General features: G+C 42.4%; 1 protein-coding gene across 2 annotated transcripts in view; it reads left to right on the plus strand.

Moving 5' to 3' along the window:
* The first annotated feature begins 1920 nt into the window (after window positions 1-1920).
* Window positions 1921-13004, plus strand: part of trpc7b (transient receptor potential cation channel, subfamily C, member 7b) — a 34146-nt gene continuing 23062 nt past the window's right edge. For both annotated transcript variants that reach the window (XM_029847638.1, XM_029847639.1), the window contains exons 1-4: window positions 1921-3094; window positions 7117-7879; window positions 11374-11556; window positions 12660-12824. In XM_029847638.1, the coding sequence (XP_029703498.1) occupies window positions 2616-3094; window positions 7117-7879; window positions 11374-11556; window positions 12660-12824 (1590 nt within the window). In that variant the 5' untranslated portion in view covers window positions 1921-2615. The remainder of the gene's footprint in view (window positions 3095-7116; window positions 7880-11373; window positions 11557-12659; window positions 12825-13004) is intronic.

The raw sequence follows: 13004 nt of genomic DNA on the forward strand, positions 1-13004 counted from the left end.
TTATGTTGCTTGTGTTAACCTGATGGTAAAATCCAGTCGTTGACGATGTTCTAACTATGCAAACCTTACAGGAGGCTTGTTGAATATTTCGCCAGACTGCCTGTGATTGTGCTCAAGCAGATGTTCAGAGGCTTCAGTGAATGACTTTGAAATGAGACCTGAAGTGAGTTGCATTTTCTTTTGCTTTTTTACAAAACCAGACAACAGTTTACAGTTGTTTTCACCTTTTTATTCTTGCACATTTTAAACAGCAGGGTTTTTCTTCTTTAGAACTGGCCTGTAAGGTTGCAGGCACCTCTGATCTTGAACATGTTTTGGTATATGAATTGAAGATGTGCATGGTAATATTAAATGTATTTGTACATTATTTCATTATTTATTTTGTGCATCGGCAATAACTTTGAACAAACGTCATCTCTCCTCAGCAGAAATGGGAACAAATAAAACAGCAGAACGGAACAGATGCAATAAACACAATGGGGTTGATGCATTTTGAGTAGCTTACTCAGTAGGTGGAAAAAGTTTTGCTAGAACAACATTCAAAACACTTTAACAGTGGTGGCGTGATGATAATGAGGCTAACAACATGAAGGCTTTAGGGCTTCACACATGGAACATCTGTGAAACTTTATTTTGGTCACTGTTGACTGAAGAATGGACCGCCAGCATCAACAAAGGGGCACATCTGCTGTCACCAGTCAGAACTGGCCTCATCTTCCAGTAGAGTATCTGCTGAAGTGCCTAGAAATAATCTAACCAAACTAAGAATAGACTGTATGATTGGAGCACTAAGTGAAAGGGGAGAAGCAGAAGCTTCAGAACTCATCTGATTTTTGCTGAATGAACATCAACTGAAGGTTGTGACCCTGAAGAATTTCTTTTCACTTCTCCCTCCATCCACTCTTTCTTTTTCTATCAGTACACAATCTCAGTTTGAGACAGCCTTTAATGTGTTCCCTGAAACACTGCTGCTTCCAGCTGTGCAGCTTATCGTTGAATGTAGATTTTTACAACCACATAATTAGTGACTTTCAAGCTGGATGCAGTGTCAGCGATTGATAAGATACTTTCCACCCACTGTTCTTGATGCCTGTTCTTCTGTTAAAATGCATTATTTCTTATGTTTTTACTCCCATCTGTTGACAACTTTTGACCATTTCTCATCAGTATCTTTATAACAAAACAGTATTGGTTTAATTTTCCCCCTCATGTTAAACAGCTTCAATGAAAGACTAATTTTTTATTCATGAGCCAACATTTGATTGATTGACAGATCCTTTCAAAAGGTGCCCTGGAAATACATTTTGACGGGAGGATTTAGTGGAAAGAAGGCAACAGGATCAAAGAATCATTTCCTCAATGTTATACAATACAGCAGCGATTTTGCGTGATTGTCGAGAGCAAAATTCCAAAAGTAACATAAATCATCACAGCAACATTATTTGGTGCAAATAACCACTGTTTTTACACTCTTTTATACATATTTCATACCTATAAATGAATGAATAAATGAATGGATTTCATAATTTGTAGCTAATACTTTTCTAAATCACCTCTTCTTCTTCAGTAATCTTTTTATTTGCACCCCTGATACAGTGCAGAGGAAAACTACTATGAAATTGTTTCATTAATTTGTTGGTTTACACAGAACCTAATATAATGGGGTTATTCCTCTGCATCGCATTCTGTAATAGTGCAACAATTCTAAGATTCTGCAGTGAACCAAAAGACAAAAGGTAAAAATAAATCCTTGAAGAGAATAAAGTCAAATTCACTCTCGTAGTTCAGAAATCTTTGAGGTTTTTAACATTATTTCATCAAACACCAGTAAGCCGGTGCCTGTTAATCGATTTATTCCAGTCTGTTCCGTGTGTGTGGATCAAAGAGCTGGATCAGGGCTGCTTATTGTCCGTGCAGGGTTCAGGATGTCTCTGTCTTGTCTTGTCTGCCTCTAATTACACCTACACAGCATCCCTGTTTAACATCTCCATCTTCCAGTTGAAAAAGATGCTGCAGTGCATGCGAACAATACCAGAGATCTCAGTGTATTCTGACAGTCATTGCAACATTTTCTGATAAATGTTACGCCTTTTATCTGTCCTTTCACGCTCCTGAACCTCAGCTGTAGAATTTGTCACTGTGCAGCATGGGAGGCTGTTTTAAAAGTTTAAACACAAGCTTTAACAATGTAAGAAGTTACAAGAAGCAAAGTGTATGAGGATCTCAAACTAGTCCTTCCTAACTACAAAAGATGAACAACTGGATAATTTAGTTTTGCCAACACAAACCTTTGGAATTAGTTCAACTGGACTTTAAAATGCTGCTATAAAAGCACGTTTTCAATTCTTCCTCCATCATTATCCTTGCAGTACTGTATGTTGGCTGTTGGTTCTGTTTCCCCCATTTTGTTAGCCTTATTACAGGGATGGCGCCCTGCGCGCACACTCACGGCGCTCTCTAATTGGTGCGCGCTCCTGTGGAAAGGTAGAGGCTTGGCTCTTTCCTGCGCCGTGGCTCAACACTAAGACACACACTGAAACTTTGACAAACATCGTTAAATGTTTGTTACTTATGGTTAAAATACTTGAGATTTATGCTGCGAACAAACTCTTCGGATGTCTGACGAGGGGGATGAAACCGACAGCGGGGAGAGAGGGCACCTCTCGGAGTCTCCCTCCCCGCCGCTGTCTCTCTGTGTTCCCCGGGATTCTCCTTCCCTTGCGCGGCCCTTGGACCTCTTCTCCTCTGCCTCACCGCTGCTGGGGGACATAGATCCGCCTTATCTCGCCTCTCCGGAGTGCCTTCATGCGTCTCCGGAGAATCAGACACCCAGGGACATCCCACACCTTTCACCGACAAAGTTCCTCCAGGACACCGAGGACGTTGTCTCCCCGATTCGTCCGCGGCGGAATGTGCGGTTAGATGCGGGGTACGGCCACTACGATGATCCGTTCCCCAAGTGGAGAGGACGGCGATCCGCGAACGCTGAGCGCTTTCAGCACCGAGAACAGGGGTTCCACCAGGCGCCCGGAGTCCAGGAGCAGAGGAACCATTACTCAGCTGAGCACATCCCTGAGTTCAGCTCCGACATCACGTGAGTTATCGGTGGTTTTTCCACATACAAGTTGTATTCTTTAATGAAGGGACCCATCATTAGCTGTTTGGCTCAGTGCTCTGCCTCTGCCATTATTTACGCTGCTGGTCGAGACGTGAGAGAACCTGTTGTCTCCATAATTGGATGGAAATCCGTCAACAACAAATACAAGAGAGAGTGGCGCAAAATAAAGAATTGGACAGTTGCACCTCTGATGTGAGGGCCAGACCTGGTCAGTGATACAGTCGCATGGTACAAGGGAATCTTAATAACTAACCCCCAATCCCCTATATATATTTTTAGATTGCTTCATTTAAATATTGATTTTCTAATAAGTGATTCCTCTGAAGCTGTCTCTGTCTCATTTTTTTTAGTTTACCCCTGGGCATTATTCACAGGTCTACATTATGGGAATGCATATGCAGCACTTGACAGGAGCTGCACATTAGAGAAACCCTCCTCTCACATATAACACACACGGAAAGACACTTTTGGACCCGTGTGCCATTTTACTTATGTTTTACTAATTTTACATCATATATGTTTATGTTAAACACTGGGGAGTGCTCTCCAGATGTGGTGCCATTATGCAAATGCACCACATGAATTGTGACAATGGAAATAATCCGTGCACGAGTGCAGATTTCGACAGGCCCTGTGTTGGGTCTTTGATCCAGTCTGTCCCTTTTGATGAACTGAAGCATGTATGTCCTCCTAGTGTCCAGTCTGGACGTGTGAGTGGGTGTATGTGCATGTGAAAGAGAGGGTGATCATGCCTGTTTCTCATTACCAGGGAAATATGGTGTGGAACTCAACTTTGATCTGTCAAATTGGCAATTTGCTGCATGAAAGACTTTGTGCATGTGTCTTTGCATCCATGTGTGTGTGTGCGAGAGAGAGAAAGCGTGCATGTGTGTGTTCCATAATGGGGGAAAGAGAGTCTAATTCTGCCAAGATATATAGTTGGTCCATGTACACTTCTATAATTCTATCATTCCTGTAGCTTTTCCTGCTGAGTCTAGAAGTTTCTGTTTTATTCATCGACAAAATTCAGTTTGCCACCAGACAGTTTCCGTCTTCTTTTTTCTAGGGTCAGTAATATCTCATAAAAACTGTCCGTAGCACTTGCATGCTCAGGGTAATACTGCACATAAGATTGTGATTTATCTGTTTGTTTTTGTTGTTGACTTAATATGTCAGGTGTCCTCGTCCGCCCATTTGCTACGGTGGTTGGTAGCACTTCCTGCTTCGAATAAGCAATGCTGCAATAGAATATAGACAGATACCACAAAGATGGAAACCATGAAGTTATCTTTATAGAAGGTTATTTTGTGGTAATATCAGCCAAATTAGACTATAAAGAGTTCATGTCCGATACTCTTATGAGATAAACAAATAGAACCATGAAGTCATCTATCTGACAAATACCAAATAATAGTGGATTTTCCATTAAAAACAATATCTAGAGTAGACGCGAGGGTTCCAGGCTACCTTATATTTGGATACAGTGCGATTGAAAATGTGTACACACACAATACACTCATTCAATTTGCTATAATATCTAAATGAATGTTAATATCTCTTTTAATTCATTGCAATTTTTTTTGTCTGAAATAACTGCACCAATGTGTATGAGATGCACACAACTGATGTCGGTAAACTCTTTGAAACACGATAAGTTACTCTCAAAAGGTGCATGTTTCAATCACGTTACAAAATAACAGGCAGTACAAGCACACGCTATTGAATCCATAAATTCTCTTTGAGTCATTGAGGGACACCAGGATTTAGCAAAGAACCCCTATGGAGTGGGCAGGGACCCCCCCCCAGACCTCTACAGACAGCCCTGACGGACTATCTGGAGATGAAGCTACACAATGCATCTATGTGGCCCACAGTTGCTATTAATAGTCTGTGATGTCACGCATTATTTCCTCCTACAGATCATTTCCTGCTACTCACAGGCCAAGTTTAGTGAGTTAACAATAAGATAAAAAACAGGATATATGAACCCTTGCATGAGTCTTTACTTCAGCATAACTGATACGACCAAAAAGCTGCAAACAGCGGTGACCCTTTGCCACAGATTGCACTGTTGTCACACATTTTAGGATGTAATAAATGACCCTATTGAGCTTCAACTCCACAACTGTGTGTCATGCCCTCTAGATACAGTAACACTCTAAATACTCCAGCTTGGATGGATAGACAAGGATCTCTGCAACTCTGCGTTACAGAACCTGTGTGTCTTCTCTGACAGTTGGGTTGTTAGCCGGAGTGGAAGCTGCTTGCTGAGACGGGTGTTTTGAAAGATCTGCAGTTGTGTTGGAGTGTGATGCAGCATCAGAATGAGAGCGGCAACTCAGCCGAGTGTTTACTTCAAGCAACATTCAGCCAATTAAGTTCATTCCAATAATCACCTATTCTGGAATTCCACTTTGCTGTTGGTTCCCTCAGAGGTCTGATAAATCACACCTTAAACCCAAATGTAGCCATTTTTCAGCTAGTTTTACAGTGAAGCGACGATGTGGCTCAACTGGGATTGAATGAAGATTTGTGGGTCTTTCTTGCAGTCATGCATTCATGACATCACATTCTGCCGCGCTGTTTCCAGTAAGACTTTGATGGTCCCATTCGCAGCGATGTCGTGAGCCCTTTAATCTTATGAACACAATATTTCGTGGCCATACAATACAGGCCCACGCAGCCACCAACACGCAAACTCCCTCCATCCTTCTCCATCGTGTCTGCGTCCTCTTATCTTCACGATCGTAATTCTGTACAGAAAATTATATTTAGGGACAAAAGCAGAAGCAGTAAGAGATGGATGGTGAGGGTGATAGAGGGAGAAGGAAAATGGCGTTTCATTACTTCACTATCTAAATGGGCTCTCGGCCAGCCTATCCCCTCCTTTATGGGCAATCCATTCAGTGTTTACATAGAGGACTAGGAATATATGGCACATGTTCATGTGGACATGCACAAAGCTACACCCTGCAGAAGCATGCCTGATAACTGGAAAAAATGGGTTCACTATCGTACATAATATAGACACCGTAAAAAGGATGTACCACACATGTGACATTTTAAAGATTTTATTTATTCCAGACTGTAATGCTGATGTTGCTGACAGCGGTTTCCAGGGACACAGTTGATTGTGTGTAAATTGAAAATCAACATCTGCAGACCTTTTACGCCCTATGAAGACGCTGTCAGTTAACTTGGCGAGCCCTCTTCATCTTCTCCGTTACGCTCCCACTGCATGCCCCCAGGAATGTGTCCACACATGGACAGGCTTCAGTTTTCACCTTTTCCTACAGTGCCCCCACTATTGTGTGGACCAGCCACACTTACTGAGAGACACACTTAGAAGACTTGCACGTAGCCTGGATTACAACTCCTCTTAGATATTTTAACATTGTGGTATAGTCGTGTAAGTGCAGTGCTGCAGATGTATATTTATTCACTCAACAGCAGATTTAATTCATTCAGTGAAGAGTGTTTTATGTTTTTAATCTAATAAAATCAAATCACTATTGCTGAGTCCCATCATAAATCAAAGACTTCTCCTCGGCTCAGCGTTCTGGAAGAAATTATTTGGATAATGTTGGATGTAAAACCCAGGTTGGTGACACTCCTTGACAGATTATGGCTGGAAATTTTGGGCGACCACCGGGGCTCATGGGGTAAATTTGTAATCTCATCACCAATTAAAGGGACAGCTTCATCTCCTTTTTGTCAACCACATGAGCTTTGACCCAGTCAGCGGTTAATTGCTTTGCCAGAGGATGATATATCAGATGTGTAGGGTCAGGGGAGAAATTTGCATTAAAAACAGCTTGTGTTTGGGCAGTTTCTGTCCAAGGAGATCACCCCACATGAGGGGAGAGTAATGACTGTCCTTGCTTTGATGCCCATCAGTTAGTGACTAATGGAACTGTCTTTTCTTTTCCCTGAGAGCAAAGCTGCCTCATTTTTCTTTTCCTTCTTTTCCCATCACTATATCTCTCTGCTGTCTCCAGGGTGGAAGCCATGCATCGCCGTCACACCACGCTAAGGGAAAAGGGGCGTCGCCAGGCAGTGCGGGGCCCGGCCTACATGTTCAATGAACGCGGCTCGCCACTCACTGCAGAGGAAGAACGTTTTTTGGACGCTGCTGAATATGGTAACATTCCAGTGGTCCGCAAAATGCTGGAGGAATCCAAAACCCTCAATTTTAACTGTGTGGACTACATGGGTCAGAACTCTTTGCAGCTTGCCGTGGCCAACGAGCACCTAGAAGTGACTGAGCTGCTCCTGAAGAAGGATGGTTTGGCGAGGATCGGGGACGGTCTGCTGTTAGCTATCTCGAAGGGTTACGTTCGAATTGTTGAAGCCATCCTCGCTCATCCTGCTTTCGGGGGAGGTCTCCGGCTGGCTTTATGCCCTCTGGAGCAAGAGATGCGCGATGACGATTTTTACGCCTACGACGAGGACGGCACTCGTTTTTCCCATGACGTCACGCCCATCATCCTGGCCGCTCACTGCCAGGAGTACGAGATTGTCCACATACTTTTGACAAAGGGGGCGCGCATTGTAAGGCCACACGACTACTTCTGTAAATGTGCAGAGTGTGTGGAAAAGCAGAAAAAAGACTCGTTTAGCCACTCCCGCTCCAGGATGAACGCGTACAAGGGCCTTGCCAGTGCAGCATACCTGTCGCTCAGCAGCGAAGATCCCGTGCTGACCGCATTAGAGCTGAGCAACGAACTAGCGAGATTGGCCAACATCGAGACAGAGTTCAAGGTAAAGAACTGCGTGCTTCTTCACATTCAAACGCCCAGATCCTCACAACTGCATGATTTTATTCATGCGCAGGTACACAAATTACAAGTGCAGCTGTCGACAGAGCTGGTTTCACAAGTGGATTTTTCCATTTGCACTCCCAGATTTCTGCAGCATTGTTCTTGTAAAATCTTCTGGATTTCTCCTCACTCTGCTGTAAATTAAGAATAACGATGAGAACATTAGAAGAGGGCTACCTAATATTAAATAAGAGGGAATACTTGTGATGTGCATCAAAAAGCACAGATCCGGTTCTGTCCACGGTGGCGATGCTCCAAGCTGCAGCGGCTCAAGACCGACGCTCCATCTGATTTGGAAATTTTTGTCATGCAATCAGTTATAGAATCACAGATAAAGTTTCTTCTGTGATCAATAAGAGAGTGAAATTATGATCTAGAAAAATTGATTGATGAATATTTAAGTCTGTCTAATCTAAGACATATATCAGTGTTGATGTCATTGTGGACATTTTTATTTGTCACGTAAAATAAAACTATGCAGAACAGAAAACATCATTTTTGGGGAAAACAAGTCCTCTAAGTACCCTGATCTGGTATTTTCTTCTGACTGTTGTCATGTTTTATTTCAGTTTTCCTCTCATTCATTTCTTCCTCTCTTTAATCCACCATCACTGTTTTTCTTCCTGTCATCGTCACCTGAGTCCTCCAGCTTCTTTGCTTGTGACTGAACACAAACAAATGGCTCACCTGAGGGACCGGACTTATGTTGGAGCACATCTGCTGCATTACCACTTCATTATCGCTACTTTATTTTCCAGTCCTTCTCACATCATCCTTTAATTTATTCTGACAGTACCAGAATAACAAACTCAATGCCTTCCACATGGGAAGAAACACATTTTGGTACACATTACACTGATTTATGAACCAACAAAAGAGCCAGTGAAGTAATATTTGCTTAGGGGCAGGACAATGTTTTCTCTCCCCACAGTGTCGCCAGAACATTAGATTGGGTGACAGTTTTACCAACAGTCATTCTATATTTTTCAGTGGATATTTGGTATGAAAATTTCTTGCAAATCTATGAGATCTTCTAGGTTTAAGCCGTAACAAGCCCTGCTATTTTTTTTTAATATGCTGCATGAATATCAGCCTAATTAATGATAAAACTTTTTACATTTACTTTATCTTGAAATTCCCCCAGCTCAGCCTAGAGCTCCATTATTCTGTCCTGACTTTATACAAGTTGTTTGCTACTACTTTCAAAAAGGAATTGTCACACAGTGTAGCCTTACTCTAAAAATGTTCTGTGCTAGGCAGGAGAGCAAAGCACAGAGCAACATTTTCAGTCATCATCATTTTCTTTTGTATTGTATCATCACTGTTGGGTCTCCTTATCAGCCATTCATCTTTCAGCTCTCTCCTTCACGGCTGTTCTTCCTCCCATTTTACTCATCCGTGGGCCTTCTCCTGCTTCACACCTCTCTCTTCATTTTCAGATTCATCATCCCCTTTAGCTCCCTCCTTGAGGCTCATGCTGCACATGTTGAATCCTGCTTGCAATTGTACCTACATCAGTGTCTGTTGCGCCCTTTTCTCTGTTATTGATGTGCGATTCCTAATGCAAATATCATTGATTATGGCTTCCAACTTATACATATATTATCTTCAGGACCAGCCTCTCCCTGAATGTCAACAAACATGAGCTCATTGTTGACGGGAACAAAATAGGATAAAAACAGCAGGGCGTTTCTTACAAATGTCCAAGGACAGTCCAGTATACCCTCGATGTCCAGTATCATGTGTAAATTATTCTTCAGCAATAAAGTAAAGAGGGTAAATAAAAAGATATTTAAGTGTCTGAAGTGTCAGAGCTTCAGTGTTGTTGCCAGAGGCTGGTTGACTTTTTCAGGGATCACTTGTAAATGTGATTTGATCTTCCTCTCCGGCAAGTTTGAATCCCAAACTTATCCACCCATAGATTTTGTCCTAACCACCGCTCGAGGGGGATGCTGGAGTCAATCCTAGTGGTGTGCATCTTCGCTGGCCTTACGATCCAATTACCGTTCAGGAGTCTACTATTCGGTCTGATTCGATTACACAGCGCATCTGGATGCATCACAGATGCGTCACCTCCTCACTTTTCTGTGGTGCCATGCATGGATTTTTCATAAATTAACAGAAATTGTCCGATCATTTTGTTAACACAGAATGGAAATTATCATTAAAATTGCACTACAACAATACAACAGATTCTTTGGACTCTGATCAAAGAGAATATGGCAACATGATTGCTGCACGGTTGGTTCTCTTATTCAGCCCATCACCAGAGCTTTGATCTCTCTGTACAACTGTAATTGGTTGCTGAGATGTGTTCTCATACCGTGGTTCCAGCCTCTGTTGTTGCTAGTGAAATCAGGCATTCTGGACAACATTGTAAGGCTCCGTGAATCGGGTTATCCTCTGGGCTTTCCCGGACGTGGATGGAAACTTACTCATCACGGACCTTTGACACTGTTTCATTTTTAATTAAAAAATCGATTGTGTGACCCAAGTGCATTGATTCAGAGTCACCCTCTTAAGAATTTAGATGCATCCTCAATTATTTTTGAAACCCCCTAGTCAATGCCAGCAGTCACTAGGTGAGAGACAGAACAATGTCCGTCACCTCAGAGCACACACACACACACACACAAACATAAACCCAAACACACACATACATTTCCAAGTCAACCTGATGTTTATGTTTTGGGGATTGTGTGAAGAAACTGGAGTATGTAGAGATTATAACAGATATACTTTCCGTCTAATAAAGAAATAAATGCAACCCCGAGCAAATATATTAATAGCAAAGAAAACCTTGAGTTTTCGCAGACACGGGAGACCACAAAGTGGAGGGAGGCTTGCTTGAATATGACACGCTGCATTGCACCGTTTAACAGTAAACTGTGCAAGGCACCAAGGAGCAGAAGACAGAATGGAAGTGGGCAGAATTATTACGGTGGGATAAAAAGAGGCAGAAAGAGAGAGGGAAAACACTTGATGGATAAAAAAATCCTTCCACGAACAGTTTATCTCACCCAGTCATGGATACCTTAGAAACAGTTTGGCCCAGCTGAGTGAAACATCTATTACTATAATACTTTTGGATATGAAGCTAAATTGCTATTATGATAAGTCAAGTTGCCACTTATTAATCAGTTATAAAGAAAACCTCTGGCTTTTCTTTAGATATCTGGTAAATGAGGCTAGATTTTTGGGTTGTTACACTCAAGCTCTATTCTAATCGGAACCATGTCAATGGGGTTGAGATTTGCACTCTCAAAGTTAGAGCCTAAATTATGCTGTAAAGGAGGCTGACACCAATGTGTTCAATCATCTCAAAGGTCACATTATGGAAAACTGTCTATTGAACTACTTTCATTCTTTCTATTTATCTCTCCCTACTGAATATTCTTTGTGCCCTTTCATTCAATTATTTGTGTCCCCATGTAGAATGACTACCGTAAGCTGTCCATGCAGTGTAAGGACTTTGTGGTGGGCGTGCTGGACCTTTGTCGAAACACAGAGGAAGTGGAGGCCATATTGAACGGGGACGTGGACCAATGTCCTCCGAGCCCCTACAACCGACCCTGCCTCAGCCGCGTCAAACTGGCCATCAAGTACGAAGTAAAGAAGGTAACCTCACCAGACTGTCAATAGCACTGTTCAGTTCACTATACTGTAGTTTTATCTTAATACAGTTTATATGAATATATAACAACAATAATAATAGAGAAGTGCAGCTGAGTTAATGGGGCAGGGTCCAATTGTCAACTTTAGATTGAACCTTTGTAGTAGAGAGCTCATCTGTGTTTTGATTTCACTTTTTCCTGACAAACACAAGTGAAAATTCTGTTCACTGTTGCGTAAGTGCCCTTCTGTTTGGAGAGAGCATATTGAATGCTTTATTTGTGCGCTCATCCAAATTACCAAGCTTAAATTTCTGCAAAACACGATTGTTTATCCAAAATTTCAAGCTCGATCCCTTGTCCATTCTCTCAGCACGCTCCTCCACATGCACAGACATAAACCTGTTTGACCTTTATGTCCTGCGTGCTTACTTTAATTGGGTACAAAGCGTGTGGGTGTTTGTGTGTGTGTTTGTGCGCATTTGTGCACAACCTGCCTGTGCAGTGGTTTGTGTCCTGCGACCAATGGTCACTCTGCTAATTATAACGGAGACAAGTTGCAGCGGAAACCGGATGCAACATGAGGAGTTGATGGACACATGTAGGGTTTGTGTGTCAGGGCAGGGGCTTGGTGGACAGGTCGGTAATTATCCTTTTTAATAGATATATTTGCGGTAGTTTCCATCTGAATTTAGACCTAATTGAGTGCCATCGTCTTTAATCAGGGATTTGAGTGGAGGATGTCAGTCTTCTGCCGCCCTTAATGCCTTGAGTGAGGCTGATTATTAAAGCTGGAGCATTTCTGACAGAGGGAGAACAGTTTGATTGTTAAACCAGTTGATCTCCTGCTGGCCATTGATCACCCGATATACGTCCACATCCTTCCTCCTGCAGGAACAAAACACCCACCGATTACTTCCTCTCCGGTGGTGGCGTTCCCCTGTCAGTTTGATTCTTAGAGTTAATTCATCAGCATGCGCTAATCAGGTCTTATCCAATAAGACTAACATGTAAGGAAGCGCATCTCATGAGAAACTGACTACACAAAGAACAAATGGCTAACAAATTGCACCAATTGTCTCCAATATTTCGTTCCTCTGTTTTCTCTAGTTTGTTGCACATCCCAACTGTCAGCAACAGCTGCTGACTATCTGGTACGAGAACCTCCCCGGACTGCGGCAGCAGTCAGTCGGAGTGAAGTGCTGGACGGTACTGGGGGTCACCGTAGGCCTGCCCTTCCTGGCTATTGCCTACTGGATAATGCCATGCAGCAAGGTATGAATGCGCAAACACGGACCCACGCTTATGAAATGGATGCATCTCATTAAGGAGCGCAAGGTGATTATTTGTTTCCACGTAAAACTTGGGATTTATCGATGTGGATGTCCTCATCTTTTACACATTGTGTAAATCTCCCCCAGCTATGTGTTAATAAATATTATTGCTCTTAGACTC

The sequence above is a fragment of the Takifugu rubripes genome, chromosome 14 (assembly GCF_901000725.2).
Source record: "Takifugu rubripes chromosome 14, fTakRub1.2, whole genome shotgun sequence".
In the NCBI taxonomy this organism is placed as follows: Eukaryota; Metazoa; Chordata; class Actinopteri; order Tetraodontiformes; family Tetraodontidae; genus Takifugu; species Takifugu rubripes.